We start from the raw sequence: 25,202 nt of genomic DNA on the forward strand, positions 1-25,202 counted from the left end.
CTTGTTATGCAACGGAAAAGTCATCATTAAATACCCCCACAGCACATTTGTAGAAATCATGCCAGTCTAATTATCCCTCCACTATAGCACACAGGGTCAACTCACGACTCCCCTACTTTACTATGAAATTATATCTCTCTACAAGTTGGCCATGAAAGCCCTATAAGCTTTTAGGCAAGTGATTCATCTCTAGTTACTTTGGCACCAGCCCTGAAAATAAAGGGCAATGCACAATAATGAGGACCTGGGTGTGTAAGAGGCAGATACGGTACTCAAAAGATTAAGGTCCTGATACACCTGTTTAGTTGACTTTTTGTTGCTAAAAGATTTCTTTGTTGCAGAATATTTATCTGAAAAAAACACTATACCTGGAGGGATAATTCTACCTGTTATTCCTATTAGCTAAGAACAAGTTGTCTTCACTGCATCTACTTCTCATACGAAAAGCAATCAAATGGGCTTTTTTACAGAACAAAGGCTAGCCTAATATTCTTTAATTTATTGAATCCCATTTATTGTAAGAAACTTTTTGTTTTTTGTTTTTTTTTACAAATAAGATTTCTGAAGATGGGATGCATCTAATAACCTAGATATTAGGCATCTCAGACTTGGTGACATACAATATGTGGTAACGTGGACATTTCATTAAGAAAAGCATGAATGAGCTGAACAAGTAAACATTCTACAAAGAACTCCCGAAAACATCCTCACTGCAAAATAAAGCAAATACTCCCTCCCTTCTATAAATCAATATTTGAGAGAGTTCTCTTAAAATTGGGAAAAGTCTAAATGTCTAGCAAAGAATATTTTGGTACTCTAAAACACCAGAAAAAATAGGCCCATGTCACATACAAAATAAATCACTTGACATCCTTGTGATAAGAAATAAAGCTTTTCATATAAAATAAATATTTTGCACGCTGACCACAATGATGAGAAAACTATTACCAATAGTGTAAAATTTTCAATCATGTTGATGCTTTCTTATAAAAATGATATTAAGTAATTCTTCTGCGTTATTCTCAAGCTCTCTGCCGCTCACACTGTGTGCGTGTGCTTGACAACACACAGCCATATTCCCATCTCCTTGGCTTAATCAGAGATGATAAAAATCTTTGAAGTATTTCTTTGTGACTGTATGAATGTCTGACTCTTCTTTTTACCTCTTATTGATGGGATACATTTTGTATCGAAAGGCTATGATAAAAAAAATTAAAATTGAGTTCGTGCATAGGAAAAAATTAAAATTAAAAAAAAATCAGGAACCTAAGGTAAAAGAACTGGGAGAAGGGAAGGGGGGTACTAATCCTTGGGGAAAGGTAAGGTTAATCAACACAGGACTATGAAGACAGAAAAAAAATTCTTTGTGATTGTAGTGGCTTATAAGATTATCATGAGAGTGACACACAACTTTCATCCTCAATCCCAGCACTGGTGACATTTGGGGCCTGATAACACTCGGCTATAGGAGGCTGTGCTTTACGTGGCCACTACTCACCAGATGCCAGCGGCATCCTGCCCTCCACCCCATCAGTTGCAACAACCAAAACTGTTTCATCTGAGGGAAAAACCTGCCCCCTGTCAAGAACCACTGCTCTAACCTTACAGTCACCAACTGAAAAAAAAAAAAAAAGGTTACCCTAGTTTCTCTGAAATCACCTGAAGGGTAGAAAACAATTTTTAAAATCCATTTAAAAACAACACTGATTCAAGTGAATTTTCCAGCTACAGAAGAAAAAGACTGGGACATTTATTTAGTTTTTGCCCAGGAATTTAATTTATAAGGATTTACATAATGGATATTGTAAAAATCTGAAATATCAAATAAAGTCAAATAAAGTATCTTCTTTTTCCCTTATTCATTCTTATTCCCATATGCATTCATAAAATACTACCAATCAAGCAGCTAGAGGTAAGGAAATATATTCATTTTACATTAATGTCATGGATAATATCAGAGATACCGTGACTTCACATAACTTACATTATTTGATATTTACAAAGAATAATTAAGTGTTTAATCTAGGTCAACTATTTTGCTAAATGCTTAATATATATGCATTGTCTCACTGGAAGAAGAGATAAATCTATTTAATATCACTACCAGGATTTACAAAATTCTTAACAGAGGTTTGGTTGTAGCCAATCTTCCTGGTAAACTTTCAAAGAATTTAAGTGCCAGTAAAACACAGTAATCAGCATATGAACACAAAAAGCCATACACCGGCATGGCACTGATGAAGAGAAGCTGTATCAAAGTCTTGGAGGCTACTAGGGTAACAGTGATAGCTAAATCACCACAAGTGACTGATTAGAGGAGTTCCTGCATTACTCCTAAATGCTTAACTTCTAAGCAAGAAATTTTGGAAAACAAGTACATTCAGAAACCCCAACATAAAAGAGAAAAGGAAGAAAGGTCTTACTATCTAAAAAGCAACAACAAAACAAATACACGCTTATACAAAATAAGCACTGGATTCTCTTGATTAATACGTTTAAAAATTAAGATGAGCTCCCTTATCTTCAATAGCTGTTTTTATTGACATATACTTCACACAAGGTCCAATTCACCATTTAAAATGTTCACCTGAATGGTTTCCAGAACACCTGTCTTGCTGTACAACCATCACTTCTGTCCACTCCAGAACACTTCCATCACCCCAGAAAGAAATCCCATACCTGTCAGCAGCTAGCCCCAACATCCCCTCACCAATCACATAGCAATCACTAATCTATCTTCTGTCTCTATATATTTGCCTGTTCTGGATATTTCATGTCATTTTTGTGACTGGCTTCTTTCACTTAACATAATGTTTTTAAGATTCATCCATGGTGTAGCATGTAACAGTTCCTTCTCATGGCTGAATAATCCCTTATTTTTGGCAGCAATTAAGTGAAGCATTTCAAATACTGTGTTTAGACATGTCACCTGAAACATTTTCAGCCATTCCTGAAGGCCTGTAGGTGGTTGGACAGATGTAATTCGACGTCGTTGTTGCCCTTGGCCATTGGCTGCTCGCAGGTCTCCAAAAGTTGTTGGTGTTGCTGAACATGGTACAAGTCCAGTGGTACTACAAAAAAACACAAGAGTGGAAACAAAGGTAGGTATTTGTTAAGAATAATGGGCTCTAATTTAAATAAGCATGTGATGTGGCATATGTCAAACATCAACAGAATTATTATTTTTATTTGCTTATTGCCAGAGAGCAAGGATACACAAAATCTATTCCGCTATTCTTAGAGCAGGTTTCCTCCCTCCTACATAGCCACCTGTTATTATCCCAGCAATGCTAACTGCAACCACATGACAGAATCTCTATGGCAAAACTGCAACTTGTTGATACATACAAATAATGTTAAAATACTTCTTTAGAAGATACAGGTTCTACCTCTGTTATGACTGGTCTTCAGTAACTTAATTAAATAGAAGTTTAAATTTCCTTTATAAAAAGGGTGTGAAACTTATTAATGGTTTAAAAAATTCATATGTAGAAGCAGTATGCTCATATATTTTAGACATTTCACCACACACATTATTCCTTAATTTTCAACTCAGATGCTTTCTAAATTATTTATAATATTTATCTCTCTCTCTCCAACTTTCCACTGTTATTTATAAAGCTTAGTCTAAATAACATTTGACAGGAACAAGCCTTGATTAGACATGTATTTACTCAAAACAGTTAAGTATTGAGAACTTACTATATGATATGTAAAATTGAATCAAATGAGATCATCTGAACACTTTCATAGAATAATTTAAACTCTGAGACATTACAGAAAATAAACCTTCCATTCTGCCACTAGTAAAATCAAAGAGTTAAGACTAAATGATCTATCTCTAAAACTGTCCAACTCTCCTAAAAATGACTAATAGCAGAAAAGTATAGTTATAACCAAGTTATTAATATATTAAACTTTCTTCCAAATTTCAATATATAATTAAATTATTTAATCGAGGTAAATACTGAATATCTCTATTTTGGAGACATTTGAATAAAAAGTTCAGGAAGACTCATAGTTACATTTGTAAAATAATCTTCAATTTATTGAGCTATGATAATAAAGTGTTTTATATCTGAAGAACATACAAATTACAGCCTATTAGCTGAATATCTAAGCTCTGATAAATTACTAATGAAACAATACCCTCAATCCTTTTCTATCCAGCATATTTCATTATTTTGTTAAAAAATGTATTTTAGTCACCAGATTTTACAGAGAAATCTTCATATCTACCACCTTTAAACCTTTTAATATTATACATCCAAGATAATCTCTAACATACAACAATTAAATCTATTTTCCCATCTATCAAAAATTTTTTTTTTTATGTTTACTTATTTTTGAGAGAGAGAGACAGAGAGAGACAGAGCGTGAGCAGGGGAGGGGCAGAGAGAGGGAGACACAGAATCTGAAGCAGGCTCCAGGCTCTGAGCCATCAGCACAGAGCCCAATGTGGGGCTCGAATTCACAAACAGCAAGATCATGACGTGAGCTGAAGTCGGACACTTAACCGACTGCGCCACCCAGGCGCCCCATGCTGGCTATCAAATTTCAGAGGTAAGCTCTGTCTTCCTCTCCAAAATGAAACAGAATGTGATCATAAATTTTCTAATAAGGAAGACAGAAAATCATAGTTTCATTCTTATTATTAGAAAATCTGTCAAAAAAATTAAAAAGCATCAAATATATACTGATAAAGTCTCCAAAAAGACATGGAAATCAATATGCAGTTTGGTTTGCTTTGGTAAGTTATATGTTAAAAGGCTGAAAACAGAACTTGCACATTTTCAGGTATTTTCTCACAACAAAAAGTGAGCAACTAAAGACAAATTTTCTTAAAATGTGTTCTGTAGTAAAAATTCAGCATTTGTTTACAAGCTGCCTTAACCACAACTGAACAATTTAATACCTTTGTCCTGGTATCAGCCATATTAATAGAAGACCAGAATGATATGGTTCACTGCAATCTATACATTAAAAGTAGTACATTTTTAACATTAAACTCAACGTTCTCATCCGAGAAATACCTTCTCAAGACTAGAAGGAAAAAGCAAAAATGAAGTGAAGAGTTTCATGTGTCTATCACCCCACACCCTCTGGTGGAAGTGCCAAACACAGTGAAATTGTCAAAAGGCAAAGGGTAACTAAGAGGGGAACAATTAACATGGGAAATCATACTGAAAGCATTTCTTAAATAACTAAGAGATAGTTTTATTTCTCTCCTCTGCATCATCTCCGCATTTTTTGCATAGAGAACTATTTAATTTTATGATTTCTAAATTTCATAGAAGAGCATTTTAAAAAAGTATTTTCCACAACTGGATGAAGTAAAAATATAAACTCTTTCTTTAAAGAGAGAGAGAGAGAGAGAGAGAGATGCAATCTCTAGCAATTCTCCATCACGGAACCTTAAGTCTGAGCAATGTTAAATTTATTGCATCTTATATAATAAACATAACTCTAAATCAAAATATTTAAGGAAAAAAGAAGAAATGTTACCATCATGAAGTTCTTAGGGCTTCTATAGCTAACTTTTAATCAGTGATTTGAAGAAGTGACCATTATGCAGAAAAGACCAAAAAAGCTCTGAAGATACTTTTGTCATTTAAATTTTAAAATACCACATTCCAAATAACATCTAAAGCCATTTTTAATTGGCTGGGTAATAGATATTGTGCTTAAGTTAGCCTAATTAGCGTGAGAGTGGGAAAAGTTTTATACTGATGCAAAATCCAAAAAATGATGGAATGGTGCACAAAACAAGACTACAATTGTATTTAGTTGTTATGGAAACCTAATTTACTGGTGTGGATATGGATGTGTTAAAAACATAAGATATACCAAGAAAATAAAAGGGGATTCCTAACACAGGAAGATTTAGTTAGTAACTGTGAGTTTTATTTCACTGCTAATAAATGTATCTTCAATTTTGCATATATAAATATCTACCCTAGAGCAGCTGTTGCTATAGTAACAAGATATATTTGCTCATATTCATATTTTAGAACTTACTTTTTAGAATTCCTTAAAAACTGCGATTTAAGAATTCTGCTTATAAGAGAACTTGTGCTTGTGTCTTATTTCAAAGGATTAGTAAGAAAATATAAGCTACAGCAGTAGTCATTCTTCTTATTTGGGACTATGTATTTCTCAATGTTCAGTGATCTCAAAATGTGTTACAGAGTCAACAGTACCAGTAACATTATAATTCTACGAGAATAAACTGGAAGAAATGCTTTTGGAATCATCAACTCTTTAAAGAAACATAAGAATCATGAGAGAATCAATTATGGTTAATATTACCTTGTATATTCTGAGACTTTGCATGGTTTCTTTCCCAAAGAAAAAGAGCGGACCTCAGAACCATGGTCCAATTTTCTTTTCATCTATAAGGTAAAGCAAATAAGATAGGTTTAAAAAAAAAATCACCTGTCCAACTGTCTTAACATTAGCATTGGTACTAGTGAAAAAAATTTCTTAAATTTTTATAAGCCTAAATTTTCATTAATTAGGCATAGTTAATGTATGTAGAAAATAAATGTTCTATGATTTCTTCTACTAGTTCTACTTTGTTTTACTCTTTGAAGATGAGAAAGGTGATTACCCACCCCCCCAATATTTTGTCCAGAAGAATAGCATATGGTGATTTAAAAACTGATATTCATCATACATATTCCTTGAGAGTCATATATCTTTCACGTTTCCCAGTTTAAGAACACAGGGGGAAATGTCATGTTAATACACACATTGAAGAACCATATTTAACGTATCTCTCTTAGTGATCATCACTTTCCTTTAAAAACGTATTTCAAGATAAAATATACAAAAAAACCCAAAATTTCAAAACCCAAATGGAAGTAACAGTAACTGAATTTAAAACACATATTTATTATGAAAGCGTGAAGAGAACAATGTAAATAAGATGATCTTGAAAAGTAATTATAATAAGGCATAAAGCAATGAATATGGGCAATGAGGAGAGTAAAAAAGTAAATCTGTAACAGGAGAGAGGCCTGGGGATGGTATAATAAAGGTGGAAAAAAGCCATCAATTGATATTTACACAGAATATAACTTCACTGACAGATGCTCACTCAGGACAAAATATTCTAACTTGAAAATTTCAGCAACATCAACAAAAACATTTAAAAAGAACGAATTGTACATCTTTGTAAGGTATATCCAACATCTATACTTTTAAGGTATTTCTTTATGCTATATATGTATAATACCGTAAATACATTCAGAATTGTACGTCAACATCAATATTGAAATATTTATTTTTTTTATATTTCACCATCTGTTAACTGAGGTCATCTGACTATAGATATGTCATAAAACTAGAAAATAAGATCTAATAAGATGCAACTTTTTCTATTTTGATTTGTGTCTGCTAATTAATTACTGTACTATGGAAAATTATGTGGGGGAGGTAACCCCAGAGTGATAGAGAGCTATCCTCATTTTTAGAATAAGGTAAAAACCCTTGCTTTGCAGCAGACTTAGTTTCTTACCTACTGCCTCACATGGGAACATCATAAAACAGCATGCTGCATTATAAATACTAAAGAGAACCATCAAGACTCTAACAAATTTTGAACCACACTATGGATAATAAAGACATTTTTATCATCATGAAAAAGTCTTCCAAAATACAGTGATGATCTTATGACATCAGGAGCTAGAGTGAGAGTATAGCAAGCTTGTCCACAATTTATGCCTTAGTTCAAGAAATACCTACTGGAAAGAAATGGAATTGGTCTTAATTCAACCCTTCAGAAGTTTCTGTACTCATTACGTTGTCTTAAAGTGAATCCTCTCAAAAACCATTATTTTCTTTCTCCAAATAATTTTAATAAAAGCCAAAAATAAATATATAGGATTTAATATATAGATAGCCACGTGCTTGCATATATATAAATCATAGACACACACGTACACATACACGCAAATGTAGCTCTCAGGAAGGTCAGTCGGTACAGATTACCTTAAAAATCTAGCTTTTTTAATAACTTGCACAGATTCTTATTTTCAAAATTAATATGAGAAACTTTGATATTCATTCTAATTAAGTTGTAATACTGGCTTTCAGAACTTCCCTGGGTATCTTGCAAATACACATTGGTGCAAATGCCATTTGCCACCAAAAGCAAACTTTATTTCCATCTTAGAAATCCTTCAATGGATAAAAATGCCCCAAATACATATCAAGGGAACCATTTGGAAAGGATTTTTATTTTCAGAATATTTTACAAAATAAAGGACTTTCTATAGGACTATAGAAGTCTTTTAAATATTATACTGTTTACTGAAAATCCTGACTTTAGAACCAAACGTTAATTCTGCAATTTTTTAAGGGGTACAGAAAGTAAATACGATCTTTTAAAATAGAAGTCCTAAATATTCTAGTGATTCTAGACTTTAAAAGAGTCAACTAAAGAAAAAGAAAAGAAATATGTATAATATACAGAAAAATTAAAGGCAAAAGACTCACTAAAAGCCAACTAAGGGTAGAGTATTTCCAGGTCAGCATTTAACGGAGCCACATTTCTAAAGTCCAAATATATTTTAGTGGAAAATTCCCGGATTAAAATACACATTTTATTTTAAATTTAAAGCTGTTTACAGCTTACGTTGTCTTTGCATTATTTGCTTACATTCACGATATAAAACCGAATACCAGCCATCCAGCCACCCACCAAAATTAGAGGATACTGCAGCCATCTCTGATGATACAGATTTTCCTTCTCAGGCAGGCACACACACACACAATCATACAACACAGGAAGAAAACAGATTACTTACTTTGTAAAAAATCATTTTGAGTGTGCCGTAGAAACCCATATTTTCTGTATTTTTCCCCTTCAGTGATTCTGTGCCCCCGTGTGTCCGGCTGCTTGGCAGTCTCTGACAATATAAACCTTTTTCAGGTAGGTATGTCACAGATTCTAATGTGGACATGCTCAGGCACGTCAGAAAGGGAAGATTAGGGAGCAGAACCGGCAACAAAACTCCACAGTAAAGGCAAATGCAGCTCAGTATCAAACCGCTTCTCGGGACACACATACATACATGCAGCTTGACTGAGGAGAACTCGAGGGAATAATGAGAGAGAACCGAGAAGATTATTGGAGGAGACTATGCCCTGTCAAAGCCTTGACTGAACAGATTCCTCCCTCAGCAGCAGAGGGATCAGATTACATCTTCCCTTGAACACAGAATGGTGCAGTCCAGGATTCAGCAATGCAGACTGCACATCAATTATATGGTGATCCGCTCCAGGGAACCCGTAAGCACACAACGCACTGAACAGAGGGAGGATGTGGGCAGCAAATGAGCCCGCCCCCACACGACAGCCCCCTTCCCCTTTCAAACTTTCAGGAGATTATTTTGTATTTTGTAAAACCTGCATTTCTGAAGAGTTTTAAATGGCAAGCATCCTTTCCACAAATAAGTGCTTTCAGAAACATTTTGAAAATGGAATATGTTTTCCATACAGTCCTCCCAACAGAGGCAGGGCAGGCTATTTCCACTAACTGTTATCCTATTGCAGTCCTGGCACAGACTGATCACATTTTTCAAGTAGCTTAGAAGATACAAAATGAGCAATCCCGAAGGGAGAAATTAAATATTCTTTGTTGGGGGGTGGGGAGGATTTACAATAAAGTAAGCCAGTTTGGAGCTTGGAGCATTTGCAGAAATTATATAATAAGTTCTATCTTAACCTGCACACTTCTTATATTGGCATTTAATGAAAATGTTCCCTATGTTTTTCCATTCCCTTCATTTCAAATATAGTTTTCAAGAAAATTGCCACACTTCATCAATTCTTGGTAATCATGACAATATCTTAAGACTATCAGACTAGTATTAAGTGTGTAAAGTTTGGCCAAAATGTTCTATTTCTTCAAAGAAAGCAAAAACTGGGCTTATTGAGAGTCCTACCCTTATTTGTTCATTTAATCTTGAGTAAACAGGATGTACTGCACTTCTACCTCCAGAATTACTTTGACAACGTGCATTGCTTACCATTAAAAAGGCATTTTACATAATAATAAATACCAAAGTTTGCCTGAAGGCAACCTTTTTCTCAGAATGACTACTTCACAAATCTAGATATTTTATCTTGCAACTTGCTACACAACTAGCTTCGGGAGGGAGGCAATTGTAAGATTCCTTGGCCCATTATTAAGGGTCTAGTTAATTAACTCCTACCCTCCCCATTAACATTCTTTATTATAAGTAAACTGCGTGCCTATAGTTATTTAAGTACCTAAAATGTTTCTTCAGAAAAAAAGAAATAGTATTTGGACTTAGTACATTTTAATACTCTCTGCTATAGTTAACAAATGACTTTCATTAGGAAAATGATTCTAAATGCTGCATAAAGTAGTCTCATAATTTAAAAAATAAATGTTTACCTTTATAACAGACATTAAGTTAGTGTAGTATCTTTTACTTAAAAAAAATAAATGAAATAAGATAATCCAAAATTTTATGAAGATGTACATCTTGGATTCTTCTGGAAAGTATATTCTTATTCTATATATTATATTATCTTTTAAAAAAAATCTGACTCTTAAATTCTTGCCCTCAGATACAATATGTACAAGTACCCAGCAAAAAGTTAATTTTCTAAATAAACAATCAGCTTACTTCAAAGGAAAGTTCTTTCTGAAAAGAAGTCTCTCGGGGGGGGGGGGGGGGGGGGGGGCAGGAAATCCAATGGTTAGGAAGAGACCCATAAAACCCTTTTGTTAGAAGATTCAGAGCACTCAAGATTTTAAAAAATACAAAGCCAAAAAAAAGTGATTTCCCCTCCACCATCAGCCTCCGCTCCGGGCTATCTGAAGAAACTAGCTAATTATAAAATGAACACCTGACATTTTCTCTAAAATTTGTCAGTGGTAACCAGCTTATTAGAGGACAAATGAACTTCCCACCAATCATGTAACAGTATACACCTTGATTACAATTGAAATCATGTCCTGTCTTTAAATGAAGTAACTTTTTCAAATTAAGTCTACTCAGTTGAGGACATAGATCAACTTTAATAAAGCAGGGATACTGCCTCAAAACCTAGGATATTTAAAGAAGAAAATAACGTAATTTTCTATATTCAAAGGAATGGCTCCTTTGTATGGTATGAAGTTAAAGGGACACCTGACCTTCGCAAACATATATTTACATGTAGGTATGTATATTCATGTTTTATTTTTAAATAGGTAAAATATTTACACGATTCAAAAATCAAAATGATAATCAAAAGTATACACTGAAAAGACTTTCTACCACCCCACACTCCCCACATTCCATGGGTCCCATTTGATAATTATTTTTATTAATTTATCCTTTAAGTGAGAATGTAATAAACATTACATAAGTTAAGTACTCATGAAGATTTTATTTTCCTAATTATTTCAACAATTCTCCCTACTATCTTGTTACAATGTTAATTTGGACCATGAAGAAAGAATTTGGCAAGCAAAACTAGCCAACTAAACCTCTTACCAGATTTCAAATAAATAAAATAAAATAATTTTCAATATTCTCTAAAGTTCTATTAATGAAAGTTGTGATCTATTAATTTCATCATGATATATATATATATATATATATGAACAAAAGCAAATAAAACCATTCTCCATTCACCCAGCAATTGTACTACTAGGCATTTATCCAAGGGATACAGGTGTGCTGTTTTGAAGGGACATATGCACCCCCATGTTTATAGCAGCACTATCAACAATAGCCAAAGTATGGAAAGAGCACAAATGTCCATTGACGGATGAATGGATAAAGAAGACGTGGTATATATATACAATGGAGTATTACTCGGCAATCCAAAAGAATGAAATCTTGCCGTTTGCAACTGCGTGGATGGAACTGGAGGGTATTATGCTAAGTGAAATTAGAGAAAGACAAATATATGACTTCACTCATATGAGGACTTTAAGAGACAAAACAGATGAACATAAGGGAAGAGAAACAAAAATAATATAAAAACAGGGAGGGGGACAAACCAGAAGAGACTCATAAATATGGAGAACAAACTGAGGGTTACTGGAGGGATTGTGGGAGGGGGAGATGGACTAAATGGGTAAGGGGCACTAAGGAATCCACTCCTGAAATCATTGTTGCACTATATGCTAACTAATTTGGATGTAAATTTAAAAAAATAAAAAATAAAATTTTTTAAAAAAGCAAAAAAACCCCAAACATTCTCCATTCCTATTTCTGAGAGTACTGACTAAAATACAGATATTTTTATTACTTGCTTATTTGTTTACTTTTAATTTTTGTTTTGAGAGAGAGAGAGAGAGAGAGACAGAGAGACAGAGAGAGAGAGGGAGGGAGAGAGCGTGTGCATGTGGTCAGGGGAGAAGGGCAGAGAGAAAGAGATGGGAGAGAATCCCAAGCAGGCTTTATGCTCAGTGCAGAGCCTGCTGAAGGGGTCAATCCCACAACCCTGGGATCATGATCTGAGCTGAAATCAAGAGTTGGATACTCAACCAACTAAACCATCCAGGTGCCCCTAAAATACAGATATGTAAAACTTTCTTCAGAGACTTAAGTTTTTCAGTAGTATGAATGAAAAAAGCCTTTATGTGTGTATCTATCTATCTTTTCTGACCCTTGAGGTAGACAGAAACATTTCAAACTGAGATCAGTCCACAATCTATGTTAAATAAGTTTAGGAAAAAAAGTATTTTACGCTTTATGCTAGAATGTTAACTAGTAAGTTCACTGAAAAAAAGACTAGTCAACCATTACTGTTGAGACAATACTTGTGTTTGTCATCCAAATTTTTAGAATCAATACTCAATGTATTAAACATATTTCCACTACAATACAATACACTTTCATGTAATTCCAGCTAAGCAATAAATTTCCCGTTGTATAAAAAAAATATTTCTTGTGCTGATTGACAACCTGTAAGCCTTACTGGAAATCTATCAGCAAGGGGAGTGACTGCTAACTCAGATTCAATGCTCATCTTATCACAACTCCATTGAGTTACGTGTATGAGAATGGATGAGAGCAGCAACTTAAGAAAGAAAATAAATAAATTAAAAAACAGTACAAAGATATGAAGATGTACCGCCTCAGAGGCAAAGCCTCTGGGAAATAAGGTAGTAGAATGATTAACTTGTGAGCTAGCATAAGAGAAATGGTTCTTTCTGAGCAATTAGTTGGGATGACTAAGTTTTTAGAAGGGCAAGTTGTAGTCACTGACAGAAACCAAATTATTCTACCTATAAATAGTGAGAAAAATATAAACAGTCAAGAAGTCTTCACTGAATTATGTATCTTCAGAGAAGTATGTACCTTTATACAGTACAGAAGGAGTAATAGAATACTTTTCCTCACCTTGGGTCTCAGAGTTATTTCCATTTTAAATAAATTCTTCTATTGCACTCATCATACCTAAAAATTATTGTCATTATTTTTATATATCTTTCTCCACTACTATCTACTCCTTGAAGGCTCCCATCTTATTCTAGGACACAATAGAAAAATGATAGATAACAATAATTAATGTTTTTGAATAACTGGCCATACAAATAAATAGTAGCAACCAGGACATCATTTTTCTAAAGCATAAATATGTTATACTCAGTACTAAAAAGTCTTATCCATTGTACTAGAATTGATGATATTATACTATTATTGGTTCTTTTCATTATCTTGCTAACATTTAAAAATTTACTTCCATTTTATAATAACAGAATGTGTTTATATGTCAGTGATTTTCTTTATTATCAAGACAACATTTTTCACTCTGATATTACACTAGAAAAACTACCTACCACAACAATTGGCTGTCTTGCCCAAGCATAGAATTTAAATTAGAGACAGCTCAAACTTTCAACATCAAAGGAATGCCAAGCATACTGAAGCTAAAACAAACTTTTTGAAATCACACTAACCCACTGTCATTAACTTTCTGGGATGTGAGTTCTTACTAAAAGGTTCACAACTGAAACTGGCAAGTTAATAGTTTGTCATATCACGGGTATTGTCAATTAAAATAATATGTACGCCCAGCATCTACATTTTCCCTAATGCAAGTAGGTGGCAGTACAGATCAATAAGCTATTTTCCAGTCTTATTCATTAATTAAGCATTTATTTAGCAACCTAGAATTTGTCAGGCACAGGAGAGTATGCAATTAAGCAAATGCTTTTCTTCCTCCACTGAATTTAAGACACAGAATAGGGTAATATACACACTTCTGACTCTTAGAATTCACATTGATATTAGTTCAAAACCAGTTATTTGAGAACATGTAAAATAAAACAAGGTAAGCCAGATTTAGTTTGAAACTATCATCCAAGTAAACAAATAGTGAAATATTACTGTAAATCAAAATGCAAATCAAAATATAGCTCAGACTGCTTTAAATAATTTTTAAGATAACTATAATTTTAGGAGTGGTACTTTTATAAATTTTTCTTTTTCTTGAAGTTTCTGGTATTTATAGCTCTCTTTACAAAAATACAGTCCTTGAGGATTTGACACAAATAAACTGCAACATTAATTCAAGCAGTAAAAGCTTTTTTCATCCCTTCTAATTGGGCCAAATTAGTTATCTGATAAACATATGTGCAAGTACATATATATACACACATACATACATACGAGATGCAAGTTAAGAGTTTCATTTATCAGAGCTACAGAAGAAAACAATAAAGATGGGAATTTTGCTTGTTTGCTCTGCTAAAATTCATATTGTGGTAGAGCTATCAGATTTAATACATGCACCAAAACGTTCCTTATAGTATCTCTATACAGATGGGCAATACCTGCAATAATTGACAAAGGAAGTCACTCTGGAATGTATCCTGACTTCTTTAGAAATCAATTCATCTTTACATCTCATGCTTCAAATCCAAAATCAACCATCAGTAAGTATGTTGAATTCATATCCAAAAGTTCCTTCTCAAAATTTTGTTGTAATTGCTTTATAGTAACCCTTCAGCAGAGTAAGGAAAATATCATGAGAAACTATAAAAATAAGGTTGATTTCAAGAAAAATAAAACAGCAAATATAGAGAAGGGATGAAATCAATATTCTCTCAATAGAAGACCTAGAACTCTATTCACTCTTCTACTTTCTTTATCCAGTTCCATATTTACTGCTGCTGGTTGTGATGTTCAAATACATTTACCTACTCGGAAAAAAAATTTTCTGTAGGTGTGCTATATCAATCTTATATTTTAGTATTAATATAGCCTTTTGTTTCAAGGTTTGTTTAAAATTCTGGAATTAATGTCTTAAATAAGTCACAGATTAGTCATGACTTAAATTTAGTTATGACCAAAAAGTTTTGAGAAAGGGGCTAAAAGCTAAGAAGTAAAAAAAGTTGTACATACTGAGCCAACAACAACAACAACATTAATAGCAGGAAGCCATAACGTTTAGAACTAGAAGAGAACTTGGAAGTCATCTAATCTAGTTCTCCTTCATTTACGAAATGAACATGGGGTTTGGAATTGGAGAAACCTGAGTTTAAACACCAGCTTTGCTGTTATTAGAGTGGAACCTCCGTAAGGGTTGACCTTTCAGGAGTTCTAGTTTTTGTAATGGTAATTACCGCCTAACAACTTTACTAACCTAGCCCACAGAGTCATTGTGAGGACCTAGTAGATGCCCAGCATATAACAGATATCCTATAAAATAATAACTGCTATTAACAGGTGAGAAAGGTGAGGGTAGAGAATTAAGTGTCTTGCTCAGGGTTATACAGCTGTATTAGAACCTTAGACTCCGGTCCCAAGTTCACTACTTATTAATTGATTTCCATTAGATACGTGATGGCTCAAGCAAGTTAGGCTCAAAAAATCAGACATTGCTAAAGAAGGAAGCAAAAAGTTATATTTTGTAAACAGCAATTGCATATGCAAACTATGATTAAATCTTGATTATTCAGTTCATGGAATGATTATCTAGATCCATCTGACTGTGCTTCTGCTACATGTGGGAAATCTGAGGCAAAGACATGGTGACTGGGAAAAGGTGACAGAAACTGAAAGATTTAGTTTAAAAGAAATCAATTAAAAAATAATCACTTATATCCCAATATCTACAAAATGCTGAGGACAAATAAAAACATTACAGTAACCTTTCTCCCCCGCCAAGATACTTAAAATCCAGCTGGCAAGACAAGAAACTAATAGAGAACAATATCTATCAAGTGCCAAATTGGGTAGTGTAGGAGGTCAGAAAATGAAGAAATCATTCAAATAGAAAATTTCATATAAAATAGTCTTGCTTCTGAGTTTGGTAGCAAACAGAAGTTTTTTTAGATGTCAAGGAAGAAAAAGGAAATTATCATCTGTGGACTAAAGACATGTGGAAATAACACTATCACTACCTTGAAGAATTAACATATGTAAGACTTCTAGTACTCACTGGTCTTATAAGGTGCATTAAGGAGTAAACTATTTACCAACACACCTCCTAATCCAAACATTTAATATTACAGTTAAAATATTCTTTAATTTACTAGTAACGGTTTCTTCAAAAGTACTTTCTGCCATGACTCATTCTCCCATTTTAGGGATAATATGTGTCCTTCTGTACAAGGAGAACTTTACTGTGTGGGCGTAAAGACTGTTGACTTATTTAGTTATAAACACTGACTAATAAGGGGTCCTTCTGTTTCAATAGGCACTCCTACCAGATCATATACACAAACGGCTTGTACTTTTGAATATAGGGGGGAATGAAGAGACTTCAGAAATAAACATTCATTTAAACATGATAATCTCCCAAAAACTTGATGAAAAGACAATAAAAAATGTAATTCAGGGCAGTAGGGTACATGATTCATTGATTTTCACCAATATGTGGGGAAAGGACCTCTGGTATTCAAAAGTGCATGACATACTTGGAAAATTAAACAGTATGTCTTGCTCTGCTCCCAACCCTTTCTCCCTATGTCCTGCCTCTCCAGCCCCCAACTCAAAGCCTCCTTTTAAGGAAGTCTTAAGGAAAACACTTCATTGTAGAGCATTCTAGCTCACCGTGTAACTGTTCATCATGTAAAGAACTAGGGGAAGGGCTACTGTAAAGTAGAAGGTATGTGAGATTCAAACACATGATATAAAGTATGGTCCAATGTAAAATATATATGCAAATATTTAAGTGTGTGTGTGTGCGCGCACGCGCGCACACACACACACACACACAAAGAAAAGCCTATGTAAATATATTAAAATATTCACAATGGTCATCTAAGAGGCTTAATAAGAGATTTTCCCTCTTTTTTCTTACCTGTCAATAAACAAGTTCACTTGCATAACCTTTTGAACCCAGTATGTGCCAACAACTGTTTTAGGCTCTAGGTATAAGGTGGCAAACAATGCAGATGAGCTCTCTACTCCCCTATAGTGTAACATTCCAGGGCAGGGTGGGGGAGAAGTCATCTAATAGGCAAACTAATACATGACTAAGATAATTTCATATAATGCTTAATTCTAAGAGAGAAATCAAACAGGGTGCTATGAAAGAAGTAGGTAGCTAGGGTAGTAAAGAAGTGTGGCTAATTTTGAATGGCATCACCCAGGAAACAACTTTTAAGTCAAAATGATAGAGTAGAGCCTGGGATCCACAAGAATAAGGCCAGTCTAGCTAAGATGAAGTGACTGGTATACGATGAAGTCAGACAGGTAACCAAGGACCAGATCATGTAGGATCCTGTAGGTCATGGTCAAGAGTTCAGATTTAATTGTGAAGTCATTACAGGATTTTCAGGATAAGAGTAAATACAACAGAACTTCTGTATATATTTTTGCCTATATTATTTTTTATATTTTCAAAAATATATATAAAATTAAATATTGCTTACAAAGTAATTCTCAGTTACTGATTAAAGAAGATATAACTATTTTCAACTCTTTCGTGCAGCAATTACTCTTTCATTTCCCTCACACTTACTCTCAAACTCAGCAGCTATCCCAAAAGATTCCTAAACTTGGAAAAGAGAATTATACTACTTTATTAGGCTACACCATGTGCCAAGCACTATTGTAAGTCTTTATATCTCATAACTCAATTCTATAAGAATGAAGGAGTATCTACTGCATCATATCTCTATTACCTTGCTCTTCTATTCTCTATGTTCTGATTTTATCCTTACATTTAATAATTTACTTTTTTTGAGAAAGACACTGATGTTGGGCTCAGATCTCTATAGATGGACAATGCCTCCAGCCTTATTATAACAAATGTCTATAATGGTAAATGATATGGTTACCTTTAGTTATTAGAGACAAAAGGATTTTACCCATGGTACACTTTTTAAGACTGCTTATCTGTGATCATAAAAAAAAATTCCAGAACATAACCACAGAATCTCAAAGTTGGAAAAAGCCTTCAGCTAAAGCTAAGTACAGCCTCAGGTGCAACCCTACTTATTAGGTACACTCTCATTAGCATGTTGTCACACAAGATCTGCTTAATCTAAAATACACATTATTCTCAACTCGGTAATCTTTTATTGGTTGGCTTCCCAATTTTGATAACTATGTCCTATTATAAAATTTGGCTACCAGATACATAAAGTCCAGATTCAAACTTATTGTATTTTTTAAAATATAGCATCTCTTCTCATCTCAATCATCTTACGTATTTTCCACAAGAATTTAAACTGAGAAGGGATAACTTTAATCTTTTAAAACTCTAGTTATGAATCAAAGTCTGTGGACTTAAACTTACTTCACTTATTCAAAAACACTTATTAATTCCATATTGGTGTGAGGCCAATATGAAACATAAATCACACCAGGTTCTTGCTCTAGCATCATGGTGATCTTTAATCAATTCTTTACTTATTTTCGAGTACCTTGCCTGCTCTTTAAGTATTTGTTTGATGCAGCTGTCAAGTAAGGAGAGAAGAACCCAGTAATCATGCCCCCACTACACTTAAAAAGGAGAATTCTAAAGTCATTTCAGAAACATCAAATTATATTTTAAAGCAATAATTTAAGAAACTGCATTCTTTGCTTTGAAAGAATCTAGAATTATCTGACTAGCATAATATCTACATGATCCCCTAACTTTTTAGGAGATTTCAACAGACTATAAAGTTTCAGTAAATAAAAGCAGAGTACAAAGAAAGATTACTAGAAATAGATGGGTCATGAGTAAGGTTTGACATAATTTTTGCCTGTCATGGAAATATTTTCAAAATAACTGTTAAATGTGAAAAGGTATATGATTTATGGTAGTTTTTTTTTATTTGCAGTGAATGTAAGGTCAATAGTCAGGAGCACTTTGACATCTTAGCAAAACTATTAGAATAGAAATATTTTATTTATAGGGCACCTGTGTGGCTCAGTCATTTAAGCATACAACTTCAGCTTAGGTCATGACCTCACGGTTCGTGGGTTTGAGCCCCACGTCGGGCTCTGTGCTGACAGTTCAGAGCCTGGAGCCTGCTTCGAATTCTGTGTCTCCCTCTCTCTCTGCCCCTCCCCTGCTTGCACCCTGTCTCTGTCTCTGTCTCTCCGTCTCTGTCTCTCTGACTCTCTCTCTCTCCCTAGAATAAACATTAAACATTGTTTTAAAAAGATATATTTTAGGGGTGCCTGGGTGGCTCAGTTGGTTAAGCTTCCAACTTCGCCTCAGGTCATGATCTTGAGATTCCTGAGTTCAAGCCCCGCGTCAGGCTCTGTGCTGACAGCTCAGAGCCTGGAGCCTGTTTTGGATTCTGTGTCTCCCTCTCTCTCTGACCCTCCCCGTTCATGCTCTGTCTCTTTCTGTCTCGAAAATAAACGTTAAAAAAAAATTAAAAAGATATATTTTAAGTTCACTTTCTTTATTAAATTTCTTTAATATTTAAGAACATATTTATCTATAAATACTCAAGGCCTCCAAATGTTTAAAAACTAACTTTGAAAGTTTGCCGCACTTGATACAGAATTCTAAAATGTTCTTTCTGCAGGATGGGTATCATGAGTTTCCTTCCAGTTGTGTGAACTCATGGTATGTAATCATGGCACAATGACTACTAAACAAATGAGCATTACAATTTAAGATCTGCTCTGTGCATACAGCTGGTCTGTTGAGAACTGCTACATGGTGATTTGAGAACACTTTAAGAAATTGAATCTTAAATTCTTTTTAACTGAGTCAATACATGTTCAAATTTTACAATATGAAAAAAAAAATCCTATGAGGAATAGCTTAAATCTACCAAATTACATGAAGTCAAAGCTAGCAAAAAGATGTTGAACTACAGAAAATTCTTAAAGTTGTAATATTTTGTTAGCCTTTGTGATAAAGACATGCGTGCACACACACACACACACACACACACACACACACACACCCCTGTCTTCATTTTCAGACATTCCTTAAAAGTTATTCTATCAAGAGACAAAACAACATACTAAGAACTTAGAATAACTTTCAAGAGATGTTAAATAAAGACAGGTTAATCATCATGATCACAATGTAAAGGGCAGATTAAAATTAAATGGTATTTTTCAGACATTTTTATTTAACTAGCTTTTATTAAGCAATTGCAATAAGCAGATTTTGTTACTGGGAGCCTGGGTGGCTCAGTCAGTTAAGCATCCAACTCTTGATTTAGGCTCTGGTCATGATCTCATGGTTCATGGGTTTTGGCCTGCTTGGGATTCTGTCTCCCTCTCTCTCCACCCCTCCCCTGCTTGCTCTCTCTCTCTCTCTCTCTCTCTCTCTCTCTCAAAATAAATAAACATTAAAAAAAAGATTTTGTTAGACCAAGATGTCATTTATACTCCACCAATTCATTTATTTCAAAGACTTTAACTTTGTGAAATGTACTGTACTTGTTTTTCTATATAGGGAACACAGAAAAAGGAAATTATGTGAGAAAAATTTATGGGGAGCCTCTAACCTCAAATTCCACTGTAATATTATGAGTCTCATCCAAATGAATCCTGAGTCATATAATGGTTCTCTATTTTCTAAACAATGAAACAAGATGGGAGACGAAAACCAAACAGTGATTCAGACATTTTATTTTGGTAGTTCTAGATCTGCTGCATTCAAGAAATATTTAGCCAGGGTTACTAAAAGCCAGACACTAAGCAAAAAGAATGAAAAACTGAGCAAGATGTAACCTCTACCCTGGAAGAACTCCCAATTCAGGAGGAAGAACAGACAAGTCAATAAAAAAAAATGACGAATCAATATAATTGATGGATGAAATTGCTCAATTTATATGACAATGCATAGAGCTAGAAAGAGGAAGAGATATTTTCAAGAAACACAGATGGCAATATTTTAAACCTAAGAAAAAAGGAAAAACAAACACTACATTTAATCTGATTTGAATACTCCTTAACTGCCCACCATCAAAAAATACTGTAAACTAGTCAAACTTGAATAAGCAACTCTTTAAAAAAATTTTTTTTCTCCTAAGAAAATGAAGTATACACAGAAGAGAACTTCAGGCACTCTTCTAGGTACTTACATAAACTCATTGAAACTGTCTAACAACCCTGTGAAATAGGTACTATTATTATCCCATTTTACAGATGAGGAAATAGACACAGAGAGCTTAAGTAACTTCTCCCCAAGGTTAGACAACTAAGTAGGGTGGCTAGGATTTGAACACAGGCAAATCTTGGTCTCCAGTTTACAGAAAATGAAATAGTGTTTTCTACATACATAGCAAGAAGTACTGGTAGTTAAGAAATCTCTAGGATGTTTCCCGAGCTGTTTCAGTATCCAAATATGTGATTATAGATGAGATCTATGTTAGAATCACAGCAGACATTGAGAAAGAAGAGACAAACTAGGTAGCTAATTGTGTACTCTGATACACTTTACTTCCAGGAATTTACCAAGAACAGCCTAACAAAGAATTAATACACCACTGCCAATGCCCCCTTGGTGAAGAACTGCTCCCATTATCTTTGACATTATATTGAAGGTAGGCAGCCATCAGTAGGCACAGTGAAAGAAAATCTATCTGATGAACAGTGTTTACGATAATGCATGGGTTTGCTTCCTTTCCTAACCCCCCTCCCCCGCCAAGAACCATAGCCTACCCTCCTCACTCCCTCATGTCCTATACTTTGTATCTCTAAAACATGAAATAATGAAAAAAAGCTGAGAACAGAATACACCAAAGTATCTCATTGGAAAGTCCTTTTGAAAGGGCTAATAGTCTTTCACCCTTACCCAAATGATCTGAACACGATAGAAAACTGACGAAAGTTATGTATCATAACACTAAAGAAATTGTTTTAAATGCTTATCACAACCCCACAACACTTAATTCCCTTAAGTTCCCTTAAAAGGGTATTAAGACTTTTACTTGAGGGGCGCCTGGGTGGCGCAGTCGGTTAAGCGTCCGACTTCAGCCAGGTCACGATCTCGCGGTCCGTGAGTTCGAGCCCCGCGTCAGGCTCTGGGCTGATGGCTCGGAGCCTGGAGCCTGTTTCTGATTCTGTGTCTCCCTCTCTCTCTGCCCCTCCCCCGTTCATGCTGTGTCTCTCTCTGTCCCAAAAATAAATAAACGTTGAAAAAAAAAATAAAATAAAATAAAAAGACTTTTACTTGATTTTGAATTTTTTAGTTTAATAGACTAAAAATACCTAACTTATTAATACGTAGTAGTGTTGAGGGGGCACTTTTTGGAGTATGTAGCAAACATATGCTTCAAAATGCAGTTATCACTTTATCACTTTGGCCCTGTTTCTTAATTTCATCACACAGATCTTTTTTAAAGGAACAATACATCTTTAGTATCAGTTTGATCCATGTGTGGTTATCACTTCCTAGGAGTAAACATCAGTGTTGATAACACATGCCTATCTCTGTGATTCTATCCTACACTGTTTCAACTATCTCCAATTGTTATTCTACCTGGGATACATAATTAAAACAAATATAGATTTATATGGTTATTTTGATTTCCCACACTCATTCCTTTATTTATTTGGGTGTCTATTACACATAAGTTAAATTAAGTATGGTCTCAGCTTCATGGCTACAGTTTACAGTGTAGTAAGAGAGGAAGACAAACAAAACAAAGCCAAAGTAAAACTGTGGTAAATGCTATAGAGTTTTAGAAAAATGTGTAATGTTAAGGTTTTGACCTATTCTAGAGGTTCAGAGAAGAGAAGTCTTCTTCAGATAAGAAGAAGCAGTCTCTTCAGAGAAGAGAAGCAATGACTAAAGTGTGTTGTGGTGGGGGAAGGGCACCCCTAATGGCTGCAAGGCACAAATAAAGGCTCTATGGCAGGTGCAAAATGAGGTTAAGAGAAGTAGATAAGGGCTAGATTATGCAAGACCTCATAAAGGATTTTGGTCTTTACCATAAGAGTAGTGAAAAGCTAATGCTGCATGTTAGTGAAGGGAAAGAAATAATCAGATAAGCCTCTTGAAAAATCATTCTAAATGTAGTATTAAAAACAGAACGGAAGTGAGAGTGGATGTGGAGAGACTATGTGAGGAATTTATTCCACCAGGCCAGGCAAGAGATAACAGTGGGTTAGACTACCTAGGTGCAACAAGAGACGGGTAGAAGTGAACAGTTACAAGACACTTAGGACATAAAACTAATAGGATTTGATGACAGACTGACTAGTCATGAAAAGTAAAGGAGGAGGAATTATTAAAGATGACATTTAGGTTTCTTATGGTTCTTAGGTTCTTAGGTTTCCCACTGGATGGGACATGAGAGAGGATACTAGACAAGAGTGTTTGTTTGCTTTTCCTGGGGTAGGGAGGATCACGAATTCCATATTTAGTCATATTTGATTTGAGGTGTCTTTGAGACATCCAGGTGAGGCTATCATGCTCCAACTAGCTCTGGAGCTCAGAACAAAGGTCTAGATTAGAGATGAAAACATGGGAATCATCTGTGTATAGTCCTTCTCTGAGCCACCTCCTCCCCATTCTAAAGCTGTTAACCACAGTGCTTGACCCAACACCTTGTCACACTATAGGCACATTAATCATGTCATGTCCCTTATTAAACTGTAAGTTCCATGAAAGCAGTGACCACTTCTATTTTGATTCTTTTACATCAACTCCTCACATAGGGTGAGGGTATCCTGCACTTAACAGGGTATCAAAAAACAATATTTGAATGAGATAATGAGCAATGTAACACATACTTTAGTCAATAATGACACAAAACTACAGGAAAAAAATAACCGTAAAAGTTAATTTTCAGCATAATTTGAAAAGCTCATATAATTTTAAATATAAGGGAAGGTGATGTAGGTAACATATTTTATATATTATTTATTTAGTATGTGTTATATATAGTTTTATTTATATCATCTTATATATTTATATATGTATATCCCCCCCCTCAGGGAAAAGTAATACAATTTTCTAGACATTTATCAGTTACACAACTCAAGCATAAACTAAACTGAAATATACAGTTTGATATACAACAAAAATGCAATTATCTTTGTTAAAAAAAACCAACCTGGTTTAGAACTTCCTGTACCTTTAAAAATGCCCAACAGAAAATAAACTTTTACTATTAAAAGGAATATACACAGTTTTAACAACACTTAATGTACATCATATCCCACAGATCTCAGTATTTTATTTATTCATTGGTATTAACCCAAGAGATATCATTTTTGAATCTCCATTTTACTGACAAGAAATCTGAAGCATTGAAAGGTTCTGAGAGTTACCAAAACCATTTTAAGTAATATTTGCTTTAAAAAAAAGACAAAACAACCTTTGGCAATATATATTTTAATCTCTATGAACAAAATAGCAAGCTAAGTGACATTTCCATTAAAATTAAATTGAATATTATGCATTTTACACATAACCGCCTATCTTTATTTTGCTTTAGTTGCTTTTTATCATGACCTCCCATTGAGAAAGGATCTAGCAAGAAACACTACACTTAATGAAAAGGGCCAAAAGGACTAAGATCCCACTGACATACTTTAAAAAAAAAAAAAAAAAGTTCCTGATAGTTATTTCATTGCTACTTCATTTGGTTTTGTGAATATGAAAAGCATTTTCATAATAATTTCATGATAATTTTAACAAAAGATACATTTTGGGGCATACCATTCACTTCTAACTTTGGAGATAGAAGATAATTCATCTTAAACCTCACTGTAGTCAACACTATATATATGCATTTCTAAATCCTCTTTGCTTTTCATCTTCTAAGAAATATTTTAACATTTATATATTAAAACTGAAGA

General features: G+C 34.2%; 1 protein-coding gene across 4 annotated transcripts in view; it reads right to left on the bottom strand.

Moving 5' to 3' along the window:
• The window catches only part of FBXW7 (F-box and WD repeat domain containing 7), a 222,861-nt gene that overhangs the window by 22,109 nt on the left and 175,550 nt on the right, over positions 1–25,202 (bottom strand). For 2 of the 4 annotated variants that reach the window (XM_047091435.1, XM_047091436.1), the window contains 2 exons: positions 6,310–6,392; positions 2,930–3,071 (listed from right to left, as the gene is read on the bottom strand). In XM_047091435.1, coding sequence (XP_046947391.1) covers positions 2,930–3,071; positions 6,310–6,392 — 225 coding nt within the window. The remainder of the gene's footprint in view (positions 1–2,929; positions 3,072–6,309; positions 6,393–25,202) is intronic. The other 2 variants (XM_047091437.1, XM_047091438.1) reach the window with 1 other exon arrangement.

This window comes from Lynx rufus, unplaced genomic scaffold (assembly GCF_022079265.1).
Source record: "Lynx rufus isolate CCGP_SWC_20201006 ecotype Redwood Valley unplaced genomic scaffold, mLynRuf1.p SCAF_3, whole genome shotgun sequence".
NCBI classification, from domain to species: domain Eukaryota; kingdom Metazoa; phylum Chordata; class Mammalia; order Carnivora; family Felidae; genus Lynx; species Lynx rufus.